Source organism: Sturnus vulgaris, chromosome 11 (genome assembly GCF_052056855.1).
Source record: "Sturnus vulgaris isolate bStuVul1 chromosome 11, bStuVul1.hap1, whole genome shotgun sequence".
NCBI classification, from domain to species: domain Eukaryota; kingdom Metazoa; phylum Chordata; class Aves; order Passeriformes; family Sturnidae; genus Sturnus; species Sturnus vulgaris.
Window position 1 is genome coordinate 12,420,597 of NC_142253.1, and position 15,220 is coordinate 12,435,816.

Sequence of the window (15,220 nt, forward strand, 5' to 3'; positions counted from 1 at the left end):
GTCATTTCAAACTGCTGTATACAAACTTTTCCTTTCTTACATGTTGCAGTGCTTAGCATTTAGTACTTGGTTGTTCTTAATGATTTGTGTTGAGCTTTGGTTTTGGACTGTTATTATGTGAATAAGAGTAGCCCATTAGGGACACCAGTGAACAGATGTGATCTCAGATTTTGCAGCTCTAGCCCCAGTTTACAGCATCCTTTCTTGGAAAACTAGGGAGCATCCTCTCATTTAGGAATCCAAGTTATTTCAAAAATATTTGTGTATATGTTGACTAAAACTGTACTTTGAAGTTCTTGGAAATATGTGATCAAGGTGAGGGGCTGTAGTGTGAGGCAAATCAGAGATCTGGAAACCTTATGGCCCTACAACACCTGATAGGAAGGTGTAGCCAGGTGGGGATCAGTCTCTTCTCCCAGGTGTAACAAGTGACAGGACAGGAGGAAGCAGCCTCAAGTTGCACCAGGGGAGGTTTAGATTGGCTATTAAGGAAAATTTCTTCACTAAAGGCACTGTCAAGCACTGGAATGGGCTGCCTAATGCAGTGGTGGAATCACCATCCATGGAGGTGTTTAAAAGCCATGCAGTTGTGGCACTGAGGGACATGAGTTAGGTGTAGCTTGGCAGTGCAGGGTTAATGGTTGGACTTGGTATCTTAGAGGGATTTTCCAACCTAACGGATTCTGTGACTCAGTGTTCGAGAGCCTATGTGCCCTGCAAGTGCACAAAATCTTTAAGGATAGAGTTGGAGCATTAAAACACCCCAACTTTGATTATTCTTGCTTTTACAACCAATCCTATGCTAAACTCCCTCAGCACAAGGCCAGGAGCTGCAAATTCGTCACCTCAGCTTGCCGAAGACCAAGGAAAGCAGGGATTGTTTGCATGCTGACTGGTTCTATTGCTTGGAGACATAAAGAACTGAATCTGACAGGTCCAGCTGAAAGGTGTTTGAGAGAAGAACAGAAGCTGAATCTAAATAGTGTATGGACTCTTTTATATTGCATCTTATTTTTTATTTATATACTAGGTGAGTTTAGAATCATTAGATATTAATTGTGTTAATTAGAAACATAAATTTATGTAGGAGCATTCAGATTCTGGCTGAGAAAGGATTCTCATGCAACAAAAAACTCCTCTGGAAAAGAAATAAATGTAACTTATTTAGCTGAATTTGGTTTGGACTTTACAGTAAAAGTTTGCAAAAGTTTCAATGTATTTAACTGTTCTAGATTCCAGTTACTGGTCCTCTCCTTTGCCTTCCAAAAAGGGGAAGGAAGAAGGTTAAATAAAGACAGAGTAAATACCAGTCCTCAAACAAAGCTGTGCTAATCCTTGTCCTTACAGCATCCCGTACATGCACACCCATTTCCTGTTGTTAATGTTAAACACATTGAATATAACTTTCGTTTCATTGTTCACGTCAGTGTTTCTTTTACATTACATTGACTGGAAAATCTCCAGTCCATCACAACAAGCAGTGCAGAAGCAGAGCCTGCTGGCTGTGGTGAGGGGAGGCTGCCAAGGAGCTGCCATTTTGGCAGCAGAGATGTGATGACTCTTGGAAGTGCCTGAAAAGTGTTAAAGTCATCAGAGATGACCTCACCTCAATTGCAGTTTCTGCTGTGCTGTAACAGAGCAGTCTGTTTTTTCATTTGTTTGCTTTCTTTGGAATATCAGTAACAAGCAAGTTTTGTTGCTAACACCAGTATCCAGGGCTCCTGCCAGCTGAATGTGCAGGGTGGGAAGCTGGACTGTCCTCGTTGTGTCCCAGGCTCAGTGCAGTGGGGTCATCTCTGGTCATTTCTCCTTAAAAGCAGCGATGTTAAGGATTTTGTGTTACTCTTGAGAAAATGGAACCTGGAATGTCTCTGGTATTCCAAACAGTAGAGGGCAGTGGAAATACACATGGAAATTAGTTTTATTATAACACCAAATAATTTTTGATTGCAAGTTCCTTTTGCCAATATAAAGAACTCTGATACTGAAATGCAAAGTGGCAGGTTCTGGTCTTTAAAAAACGTTTTGTGCTAGAATTCACTATTCTGAGATTATTGTCTCCAAAAGCATATATGATGCATTATTCAGCTGAAAAAAGCATCATGCTCTGGAGAAACTTGTTTTAAGATTTTTTTTGTGCCCATCCCTCAAACTCTTGTCAGTGGTACAGCCATGGAAGTGGGAGATGAACAAGGAGACTCACTGGTGTTGGCATGAAGGTGAGTGACAGCCTGTGGTAAAGGAAAAGAGGGCTGACCTTTCAAGGTGGTGGAGGATCCATCTCTTTCTGAAAGGGCTTAAACTCTGGTGAATGAATTGTCACATTTTTTGTGAAATTCTAATTGGTTATCTTGGAACCAAGCCCTATATTCAACAGGAAATGCAGATATTACTTGCTGGGGACTGCAGACAGAGCTGTTTGGTGATTAATATGTCACATTCTCCTGCTATACAGATTTTGTAGAATAGTGCATTATATCAGCCAGTCTCAAGCTCTTTGATTTTATTTTTTTTTCGTGTCATCTCCACCTGTATTTCATTTTAGATGTTTGAATGCCAGTGCAGCAGGAGTGTGATATGATGGAAAGTGTGCAATCTCGTGCAAGGCTTTACTCTTTTTTCAGTATCAGTATCATTCTGGCTTGAAGCTGGGTAATGCAACAACACTGCTGTCTCTTCTGGTTCCCTTCTGAACTCTGCTTGGTGGGATTATAGCCCATCATCTGTGGCAGGAAATCTTAAATTAGTGATTATTCAACTAACCTTAGCAGAAGGTTATTAATCTCTTGCCTAGTAATTAAGCTGGATCCAAGGCATATTTCATTAACTGAGTAATAACACCAGGTAAGAAAAATGCTGAAGTTTTTAGACTTTCCTCTTATATTAGGAAGGCTAAACTGAAATGTTTTCTGTTTTCTGGCTGTGTCATCTGTTGAAATTTTGGAAACATTTTAAATTAGCCAGGAGAATTGAAACATCCAAGCAGTCCAGTTTGTAGTTTTTTTCTATGTCCTAGCTCCCTTTTTGCATTCCTCTTAACATCTATTTTGTACTATTTGTGCCTCATCACTGGACTCTGTCCTGGCTGAGCCTTCCATACTCTGTGCTGGGAGCTTTATAATTTTGAGTGCATTTGAATGTGATTTGAAATGGAAGTAGTGAAAACTTCAAACAGATCTCATAACACAAGAGCAACAGCAGATGGAATTTTTGGAGTCATTAAAAGAATAAATATGGTCTTAGCAAGTGGTACTTTTGAGGGATTTTTAAAGACAGATCAGTGTGTTGGTTGGATGGGTGTGGATGCACTGACAAACTACAAAGAAAAAAAAAGAGAATTGTAGTGTCTGATTATTCTTTGGAACTTACCAGCTTCTGTACATGTTAGAGATTTAAGAATTAGAAGGGTGCTTAGTAGTGCACATCTATATTTCAGTATACATATGTGGATGTTACTGATAAAAAGTTTTTACACATTAAGAAAATTTATAAGCTAACTGGATTAAAAAAAATAAAAAGTTGTATAAAAACAGTGTGACTAGAAATTCCCATGGAAGTCTGGATTATTGTTGTGATTTGATGTCTTTCTATAAAGAAATGATGTTGTGCTCCTGCCTTATTCCGAGCTGCTTCGACACTGGCTGTGATTCCCGGGGCATCATCAGGCTCTGGGTGGGAAGGTTCCTTGGAGATGTAGAGGTGCTCTCAGCTGGCTCAGGACATACTGATTGCTTTTTAAAATTAAAAGGAAAAAAAATCATGCAATAATGCTGCTTTTCATGCAGATGTAATCCACCCTTTGAAGTGTGGTTTAAACCTGGACTGTGATGTTTGACTTTTTATTAAGTATTTGATCAATTTTCTCTTGTCCTTCCACATTAATCCCTTTTGATTTTATTTTTGCTCTACTTGATCTCTTCAAATTGTTTTTCTTTGGATAGTTTTGTTTTTTAATTTAGTCTGATACAGATATTGTCCCTGATACAAGTGTACCATAAACTAGAGAGGAGCAATGAATCCCTTCCTGCCTTTTTCTCAACAGTAAAAATGATACAAAGCTTTGTTAGGTAAATGGTATTCCCTTTTCTGTATTACTGCAAAGTACAAATGCATGTGTATATACACTTGTTATATGCATATGTATATATTTTTATATATGTTTGTGTATGTGTATATATATGCACTTCTACTTATTTACATTTATTTAAATCATATAACTCCATTATTTACAAAGTTAATTTCTTCCAATTAGCAGTATTGAAGTGTGTTCAGGTGTATGTTCTGGAAAGACTGCTTTAAAAAATATTTTCATATGAAAACAATGTGAAATACAGACTAATTCAATGGTTTCTAATTTTTCTTTGTTTTGGACTTTTTGTTTGGGGGCATGGGAAAAGTCTATATCATTAGAGTGGATTTCTGTATGAAAAAAGTCTTAAAGTTGATTAGTGTTTGGTTTTGAAATGAGTCTGTGTCTGACTAAGAAGGCTAAGGTTATGATGTACTATGCAAATACATTATCTTGAACTGTTATTTATTTTGATACCAGTCTATGTTCATAAACATTTCTAAGCATTTAGAATGGAGAGATGATTTAACAAAGTCAGCAACTCTTCTGAAAATCATTTCCTTCCCCATCACAGGATGGGTTTTGTCAAGCTATTTTTGTGCATCATCTCCCAGGTGGTAAAGTATAAATCTGTCATATTTATAATTAAAGCCCTGTGATGGAGACTATGTTAATCCAGCCTTCCTTATAGCAATGCCTTATTGCTCTAATTCCTCTAATGAAAGCATTACTTTAATATATAATTGGATATCTTACCTTCTCATCTCCTGTGAGATAATTATGGAAAGCAACTCTTTCCTGCTATGTTAAGGTCAGGAAGTGTCCTGTCTCTGTAACTGTGGATGTAGGCACAGCCTTTTAGGCAACAGTATCCCAAACATTAGGATTCAAAATGATGATACAAAAAGCTTTTTCAGCCTAGAGGTACATGTTCAGATGCAGGTAATGCACCTGTGTGGTCAGTCAGAAAACACAGACACATTTCTGATCAGAACGTGTACTTGCTACTATTTTCATGCAGGTGTGTACCCATTTTTTAAGGTCTCTAAATGTGTGCAAAAAATACAGTTGTCAAAGTGTTCCAAGCTTTCCTGCTTTCCCAGCAAGGCAAACAGCATCATAACTTATTTCAGTTTAGTTTGGTTCATGCACATAGAGATTCTAATAAAGAGATGGCATTTGTCCATTGCCCAGGGGTGAGTTACCACAGTGTTCTGTGTCCAGTGTGTCACACAGTGCTGCAGTGGGACATTCTCATGTCAGACTGTGCTGGGGATGCTGAGGGAGCAGGGATGCAGTGAGGACAGTGTCCCCTTGCTGTGGGACACTACAGTGCTTCCTCACCCAGCCCTGCCCTGGCTGAGCTCCTGGGCTGCTTTGTTGAGAGGTTTGTGTTGCTTCATGTGCCATGTGAGTTAAAAGATAAAATGGAGAGCAACAATTAAGGGGTGACTTTGTGGGACGTGGCAGATCCAGGGGTCAGTTGCATTGTGCTATGACAGCTGAGACAGGACTTGGAACTCCTTTGGGAAAAGATCTTCACAAAGAGCAGGGATTAGTTTAATGAGCACCTTATGCTCCCTGCACAATATCCACTGCAATCTTTGCTTCTAATCCACTTACTATGGGCAAAGAAATTTATCTGTGATCTGGCAGCTCGATTATTGGATTTTTTTTTTGGTCATAGAGTTCTGCCTCCCCCTTATACAATGGTAATAGCACTTGAAACTGTCAGAAATATTAGATCATTAATCTTGCCTGTAATGGTTAATATTTAACAATTTCTATATGAAATGACTGGTGTTGCATAACATAGAACATAAGGAGTATAATATTCACAAGCTTTCAGATAACATTTTATTCAGTAGCTTTTATATTAAGTGTGTATTACTTTTCAGTAAGTGAGGAATGGTCCTTTGGTTAGCACAGTGAAGTATGAGGTAGAGCAAGAGATCTATGTTGTGGAGACGTCCAAGCCTTACTCAATCTGTAATTGCTTTTCCTACACTTTACTGATCTTTCCATTGCATTTGGTGTGTACATCACAGTTGATACTGATTTGTTCCTCAGGAGTGTGTTGATGTTCAGTTATATAACTGAAGATGTTGCCTCTGAATAAGATATGAGTATTCTAATTCCTGCTGACTCCATTTTGTGCTGTGCTTTACCTGAATAGCCTTGCCATGGATGCTTGTCCTCATGGCCACTGCTTTGACCATAATATCTCTGTGGTTTGGACCCAGGCACCTGCTTTGAATGTGTAGCAGTTAGAAGCTCACACAGGATTGTTGTGTAAATGATGTCCTGTCTCATTCAAGTTCACTTTAATCCTGTAGCCTTGCCTAGTACATTTGTACTTCATATTATGTAATTTATGGTCTCTATTTTCATTAGAGTTGGCCTGTGTTGGAACTGCCACCTTCTGTGTTAATCTGTAGCCATGTGACTGCAGTAAGAATCTTCTAGCTGGTTGTTTAACAAAGGAGCTGCCTATTTGTTGTGTGTGTGGTCATTTGTCACACTCCATTAGCAGTGAAATCGAGTCTAAGATGTCAGACTTAAAGCAGCACCATCCCAAGCATGGATGCAGTTGCATCCTGTCCATCTGTGCACTAGAAGCATCACTTAGTACAGACTCAGGTACACGAGATCCATGCACCATTTTAATTTATCCTTCTCTTGTAGAAAGCTGTATTCTAAATCCAAACACCCTTCATTTTTAGTTAACCTGTGTCCACTGTGTAGGAGGGCTGATACTTTTCAGTTTTATAATTTCGTTTTGTGAAGTAAAGATTTGATGTATACTTAACAAAAATCAATGTATGATTTTTTGAGTACAACTAAAGGATGCATGCATTTGGCTCCCTAGAATTCTAATTAGATTTGAAGAACATGTTTGCAACATGTTCACTAGAATCTTAGGAGATGTTGCCCTTTGGGCAAAGTACTGACCTGACAGATCTCATCCCTGGTTTATGTTTTTCACAACGAATTCACTTTGCTAGCCCTAGAAAAGTGATTCAGAGTAGTTTATCCTGTGGGGAAAAGAATAAACTTTCCAAAAGATTGATACAGGATAAGCAAACATAGTCAGTATTATTTCAGGTATTTCTGTTCATAGCTCAGTGTGGTCTGATCCAGAAATTTCTATGTTCTAGTCAGTCCTTTAACTTGTTGCTAATAATCCATACTGTAACAGTAAAGGGGATTTGATTGTGCTTATTCTGAAGGTGAAGAATTACTTTTCATAAAACACCTCTCACTGTAATGTGGTGACAGAACTCGTGGTCCAGTTTCTGGATAATAATGATGTTAAAACACAGCTGTTGTTGACTTTGAAATTATTGTTTAAAAAAAAGTATCAGAAGTTATTTTCTGAAAAAAAGCAAATTTGTATTTAAATGAGTCAAAGATCTGCTGAAAACTGAGTAAACATAAAAGGTTTCAATACCAAGAGTTTAGTTTTAAAAGACTATGAAATCAAAATTTCTGGATTTTGTGATAAATATTCCTTATCTTTTTTGATCAAAGAAAGAATTCTCAGAAACCATATACTTGACTTAGCAGATTTGAAGTTGGTTCACTGGCTTCACAAGAGCTGGGAGCATGGACATTGGGGATGGGGGGGATACAATTTTTCTATTTTTTTTTTTTAATAAAATTACCTTAATTGTGTGCAGCTTCTGCCTTTTAGCTGAGCTTTGGGCATCCCCTAAGCTATGAACTCTGTATGGCATCTGTCTGAGGTTTTTAGTCTCTAAATTGCTCATCTTTGACTTCTGTAGACTGGAAACTGAATCCCAGCTATAATTATGTGTGATTGCTTATCTCTGGTTGACAGTGGAAGACAATACAGCTGAATAAATAAGAATCATGTATTCTGTGACTTCTCTTGTTTCCTGAATCCTTCTGGCCTGGTAGAAAATGCAGAGCTCTGTTAAATGACATTTCATACTTATTTGAAGTGCATGAAGGTTAATCTTGTGGTGAACCTGTGAAACAACACGAGGGAGGGCTTGCCATTTGCAAACCCAAAACCTGAATGTGGAGCAGAATGCATCACTGAAATGGAGAGTGAAACCTTAACATATGCTAATGTCATTCCTGCAGTACATTTCACCTTTTGTCCTCACCTTTTTCATGGACTGTCTGGGGATAGGACTTGATTGCTGAAGGTAGCTTTTGAAAAATCTTAAGTATAGGCTTTCAGCACAAAATATGAGTTTCTCTTCCTGACAGTCTCATTAGTCACAAAAGTTCATCTCAAATGCCAGAGTACAGTTTCTAACTTGAATAATCACTAATGCTTTTAGTTGGAACTAGGTTTCTTAATTCAAGTGAACCTATGTGAGCAGAAAAGGAATAGAATTTAATTCACTATGTACCAACAGGTAGCTTTTCAACTTGTGAGAAGAGAGTTGATATTCACATACAGGGTGATTATAATGATGAGAGTAAATTAAATATATATACACACATACACTTATGTATATGACATCATGATGTCTACTTGTTTCAGGATCAAGCCAATGGCAGTTGGGACTGTTCATCAAAACTGAACTTTCTTTTCATTTTGCTTTATAGAAAAAACGGAAAAAGAGTACTCAAGATGAAGATACAATCAGTATCTGCAGCCTGGACACAAGTGTGAGTAACTTAATTTTCTTTTTTGCCCTCCCTCTCTACCCCCTTAAACTAAAATATGGCTGTTAGGAGTATTCTGAAATAAGCCTGATCCATCTTCTCAGCTGTGTTGTTTTCATACATAACATGAATAGCTTGTTCTGCTTGTTATGAAAAAATGTGTGTTGTATTACTGCTCTCATTTTCTGTATTCAACCTTTAAAAGAAAAATGAAGACATAATGACAGTAAAGCATTGAATCTTTTATTAGTAAATAATTAACATGATAAAAGGGCTTTGTGAATGCAGGATTTAAATACAGACCTTTTATACTGTTGAATGGGTTTATGAGAAATTCCATTTCAGTTGTCAGTGGTAGTTAATGCAAGCTGTAAGAACCAAACTTTCTGTTGACTATGGCAGATGTTGAATCAAAGTATAAATGAGGGTAATTATGCAGTAAACTGAAATGTGTGTTGCTTTTCCTGTAAACTTGTGACACAAAGGTATACTTGAAGTTATGATTTCAAATCCCTGGAGCTAAAATAGAAGTAGGAAAATTTGCAATTCCTCCTATTCAGTGTTTTCATCAAGATTTGCAGTGTTCTATTTACAATCAGCTGTTGAACTGGTTTTCCTTTTCTGTAGACCTCTCACGTAGTACAGACAGAAAAAGTAATGGAAAAAATAGAGAATAAACACAGCTTTTTAAAACAGTTTTATTTATTAGCAAGTGTCAAACCTAGTGCTATGGTTTCTTTAATGATCAGATGTTAATTTTGGTTTGAAGTATACCTGTTCTTTGAAGCATTAATTACATTAAAGGGCTCACCTGCCTGGATGGCTGCAGACAAACACAAGCTCTAGCAGGCACTTCAAGTGAGCTGGGTAGAATCCAACACTATTCTGGAAATCATAAACCCACAGTGGCCTGACCTTGTCTGTGAGCTGATACTTTAATGTTAGTTCATCCCATCAGACCTTACATTGGGCCCAACTTCAAAGGAATTGTTATTCCTTTAAAGGAGTTTTAAAGGAATTGTTGTTCTTCAGGGAAAATTTGAAATTGTTGCCTATTTATTATTATTTTGGACAAATATTTTGGATGCTTAACTCTGGTCTGGGATGGGAAATGCTGGGTTTAACTACTTTTATATTTCTGGAAAAAGTGTGTATTTTATTCTTCTATGATTAAGACAATTAGGTAAAAATCCCTTGTGTAGAATCTGTTATTCTGCTGTAGAAATACCTGATGAATAGAGCTTCTCCTTTGGCTAATAGCTAAAGATTTAAATACTGCTAGAAGGGAACAGTTTCTGTTAATAGAAGGGCTCCTGGAGGAGGATGATGTAATGTGATCTTAACTCTGAGTTTGCCCCATGGAAATGCAGACAGAGCACTGAGCAAATTGAGGTTTGTGGTTTACTGATGAGCAGTAGATACAGCAGTAATAACAGCAACGTCCTTCATTTGTAGTTATTAAATATCACTTAAAACTTATAAAATATTATTTTCTTGGTATTGCTATTCTGTGTAACTATTTTTATTAGCAAGACAAACATGAATCAGAGAAGAGAGAAAGTAATTCACTAAATGTTGATCTATAAGACAATGACTAATAAAACTATTGAATTTGGATTTTCATTAAAAGATTTGTAAATCCCTACTTCAGAGGGATCTTGTCAATAAAATGTGTGAAGGGCTGTTAAGAAAACGATTCCCAATGTCATCAATGCAGAACTTCACTGTTTAAATTAAATGCACACTGGAGTCTGTACAGAAAAATAGAGGTGAGAAGTGAATGAGTGAAGAAGTTTGAATCTTTCCTTACAGTGCTTCAGAATTACTCAGATCAACAGGGTGGGGAATATCCCATGAAGATATAAAGGGTATGCCTTGTATCTTGAAGAATGATCAGTTTATTTAAATGTACAGTTTATATAAATACTAGTATTTTTATCTGTTTTTTTACTTGAAATAACTTCAAGCCTGTCACCCCTTTTTTCTGTTACCAGGAAGTGCTGGTTGATTTATGCTGTACAGACTATATTATCTCTTTGTCTTTGAAACTTACTTTACCCTGAACTCTTCTACATAGCAATGCTACAGGTTCCTGTTCAGCATGTGACACACGCTGTGCCCTCACCACTGACAGGACTTGCTGTTAAGGCCAGTTTGCCTCTGGCTGTGACAGGAGACTTAAACTGTCATGGTGACTGGCTTGGAGAGGGTAGGTGCCTGTGGTTAAGAAAGTGAGCCTGGCATGTGAATTCAGAACAACACCCTCAGGTTTTTTAACTTCAGGTGACGGTTCAAGTGTGCCCATCAAAACTTGATGCTATTGACATGAAAACAAGTTGGGCAGGAAGAGTTGACATTTTCTCATGAGTTGTGTTCCTGCCCATTAGATTATCAGCCCCTCAAGTAAAGGAGGACTATTCTCCTTTGTGAGCCTCCTGGACATGCAAATAAGCTTTTATTTTTCCTTTCATGTCATATTTTTCTTATGATTAATGATTAAGACAGTGCTGAGGATGCAACTGGACTGAATACCAAGTGTCTCATGTGATTAGAAAATATTGAAAGGTCTTCTAATTGCTCTGTGGAATGTTGTAACACAAAAGGGATGGCTGGAATCCAGCAGTCCATGGCTGAATACTTACCTGTAGAGGCATTTTGTTCTCTGTGTGTGCTTAAATGCTATTTATATTGAGTAGAGATGTGTCTTCTTGTGACATTATAGGTAATTCAAGATTTCTGTTACCAGGCAGAGAGTTGACTCTTTTGTTCTCATGTTTGTGATGGCAAATTTCAAAAAGATGGAAAATGTCAAAAATAATCAGTTCATACCTCACAGAAACCAGCTGTGGTGGTGTTATGCAAGGTCACTTTTCTCTGTTGTTCTGCACTCCTCACATACAGAGTAACTTATTCCCAAAAATGGAGAGGGGGCTGAAGAAAGCGGTGAGGAGAAGTGCTTAGAATAATTAAAAGTTTGGAACAGCTTCTGATTTAAAAAACAGTCAAACATACTGCAACTTATATAAACTGAAATCAAATATCCTGGGAACAAATTGGCATGTAATCAGTTCCATGAGAAGTGGTCTGTGTAAGGTTATTCCTTCTCTTGGGACTAAGGGCACAAAATGAAGCTGTTTGTAGGCTCCTACCAAAGCAAAAGTGATGCCATTTCACCTACCACACAGTGGCATCATTCTGGCACAGGGTGTTGTGGATACCAAAGGTTTTGCAGGAGTTCAAGAAACAAATAGGGTAAATTCATGGAAGAAAAAACCGTCAGGAGCTGTTAGACTGAGTGAAGCCATCCATGGGAGGAAGCTCTTGAAGCTGCATATTTCTGAGTCTGGAAGAGCAAACGATGTGTCTGTCACTAGGTGTTGACTCTGCTTTCACACACTTCCCTGGACAGCTTTTTTTCACTATTGCTAGGGAAATGGTGCTGTTCTGATATCCATCCTTAGCCTGTCATGGCCATTCTCAGGAGACTTTGATTAGCCCAATGCAGCACCTCCGTTTCTTCCAAGCAATGACAGTTTTGAAATTACTTAATGAGGGCTCTATTCTTAATTGGAGTCTTTGGATTATACCATGATGTAAATAGTTAAATGTTAGTTGCTTTGTCTAGCAACTCTCTCATGCCCTTGAAAAGATATGCCAAATTGTTTATATGTGTGTTTTCAATGAATGCATTTATTTTCTAGACCTAAGAATAGGAAAATTTGAATGTGTATGTTCTCTATTCTGATTTTAGATTTTCACTGGGATAAAGGTAGATTATTAAATTTTGACAGATAATAAATCTCTCAAGTTGTGTAGTAAAATTGGTTATTTTTTATTGAATATTGTATGTATTTAACAAATCAGTGTTTTAGGCTGTCCTGTGCAGCACACTGTCTGGTTTGCATGAGATGAATCACTCCTGGTCTGGTCAGCTCTCCAGCTCCCTGAGCTGCTGATGTGAAAAGCTCGTGGTGCATTCACTCTGCACTGGTTTCACCTCAGGGCTGTGCCTCGTTTTTGTGCTTGGCAATGGAAAGATCTGGCTATCTTTACTGTCTAAAGATTCCAGTGTGGAGAAATGTATCTGGTGGTTACCTTTGTCTAGGAGAGTGGGGGGTGGCGAAGAAAGAGGATATTAACTATTTAATGACTGGATTGCCTCATACCTTGCAAAGCAACATCCATGTGGGTCTTCTGCCAATTACATCATCATGTGTCTACAATCCTTTTACAAAAATAGATTTAATTATTTTTCTATGACTGACCATTGCCAGACATACCCATCTTTTCCAAAGGGCTAAGTCATACTGACAGAATTTCCTTTCACAGGAAACACTGCTTGGAGCTTTGCTGACTCAGGACAAGGACTGGTAACCTAAGCATGTTAAATGATCTTTGTATTTGTTTAGTGATCTGGACTGGTGTTGATGCTTCAGGAGTTGATAAACTGGATTATTAAACTGACTGGTTGGACTTGGCTCATTTTATTGCCAGCTTAAAGAAGTGGATTTGCAAATCTCCTCAATGTCAAATAGTTTGTGATAACTTGTGACAGATGTGGCCAGCAGACTGTGAGGGCTGAGTGCATGAACATACAAGGCCACAACGGTGGGAAGTTTATTTAAAGGGAAACGTGCACAGTACCTGACATGGCTCTGTTGGTGTTGGCCTGCACTGGAGGCTTCACTCAGTCAATGGACTTCAGTCTGTCCAGTTAACTCAGCCAGTGGTGTTTCATGCTTGTGCTCTTAACAGGGTGATAGCTTCTCCATCTGTGTATGCAGAATAATTTACAGACTTTATGTAATTAACCTGGCTTACATAAACTTCAGATTTTATTGGTATCCCTTTAAAGGCTGGGGAACTGGGGTGGGTAAACTGAGACAGTTTGGAAGGTCATAGAGGGCAAAGTACTTTTTTGTATTTAAAACACCCCCATGAGCTCTGCTCTGAATTCCTCCTGTTGCAGACATTCTCTCCTTAGTTAAATTCAGAGCAGCTCTGGATTACTTCTGTCTGTGCTTTTGCTTCTTGTTGCTGCTATGACTTTTGTTCTTTCCTCATAACCCAGCTTTCAAATGTGGTTCTCCATTCAGTGCAACCTTCTTGTGAGCCTGGTGCAGCACTGGAGGGTTGTGCTCCTTACTCAGGCACAGGCAGCTGGTTCTTTAGCTATATTCCATGGCTATTAAATACAGCTAATACATCACACAGAGCACAGTGGTGGTGAACACTGCTATCTGAAGATTATTGCACAGAGCACTCAGCAATGCATTTTTAATGGCTATTGTAAGAGGGGTAACTGCATAGTTGAAATCTTGTAATAGTGATGATACCGTGTGCCTCATACGTCTGAACTCTGTAAAATCCTAAGTAATTCAGGAGATATCCAGAACAAAATGCTGGTAAAACCTAATACCAGACTTGGACTTTTCAGAATAAAATTGTGTTTGAGCAGAATTCCATCCAGAAAAAGAATCAGGACAATGGTATGCATTTCTCCTCTGCAATTGGTTATATGCAGATTTGTTGTAAACTCATGGAAGTTGCTGTTGTCATTATATTGAGAAGAAACATACAACAAATACATGATGAATTAGACATATAAAACAGTTTCATAAAGAAGGTAACAATCCAGAAGAACTATTTATTTTAGTTATATAGAACAGTTATTGTTACTGAAAATTAAGCTCTGCCAAATAGTCACTTACTATTGAGTGAAATGGAAATGTCTTATTGCTCATCTGTCTGCTTGCAAGTTAATGAAATATGTCCCAGTATAAAATACAAACAAAAAGGTAGCCAGACTTAAGCTACATTTGCATACACTAGACCAGAGTTCATTAATTTTGATTGCTTTTAGTGCAAACTGATCATTTATTATGTATTTAATAGTCACTATCGTTGAAACATTATTTGACCTAATTAAACTTAATTATAAATTCAATTATATTTGATTGCTAAGGTATGGCAAGCTAGCTTTATAAGCTTAGGGAGGATTACTTCCACATCAGCTTATTGGAGTCAAGATAATTAAAATATATATTGTATCTGGGTCTTTTATTTCTATAAACTGTGGTCTGTTGCATGTTTGTAGTATAAAAGGTCTTCAGCTTGCCCAGTAAGATGTATACAATATGTTTGAATTATTCATGATCTTTCAATATTGCTATGCAGCAGGCTGGTCAGTGCTCATCTGGATTCAGACTTCATTATACAGTGACTATTCTTAATCCATAATTAATCCCTCATATGATTGTTGTAGACTACACTGTGTGCTGCTGCCATTTTTTGGAGTAATGTTCTGTATCTTAAGGTTCTGTTTGGTTATTCTCTTGCTATTTCTCATTAGATAAGGCCTACAAATGTTCTATTGGAAAAATATGTACATTTCTGGTCAGGCTGCATTTTTCCCTTTCTGCATTCTAGTATGATCTCTGAGTTCCCGTGTCGTTATACAGTTACTCTTTATTTATGTGAACAACTTCTCAGAATTTGGCTAATTGT

At 37.7% G+C, this 15,220-nt stretch overlaps 1 protein-coding gene across 2 annotated transcripts in view; it reads left to right on the top strand.

Annotated features, from left to right (window-relative positions):
• The window catches only part of ARHGEF3 (Rho guanine nucleotide exchange factor 3), a 107,384-nt gene that overhangs the window by 47,095 nt on the left and 45,069 nt on the right, over positions 1-15,220 (top strand). For both annotated transcript variants that reach the window (XM_088171517.1, XM_014893622.2), the window contains one exon: positions 8,654-8,716. In XM_088171517.1, coding sequence (XP_088027643.1) covers positions 8,654-8,716 — 63 coding nt within the window. The remainder of the gene's footprint in view (positions 1-8,653; positions 8,717-15,220) is intronic.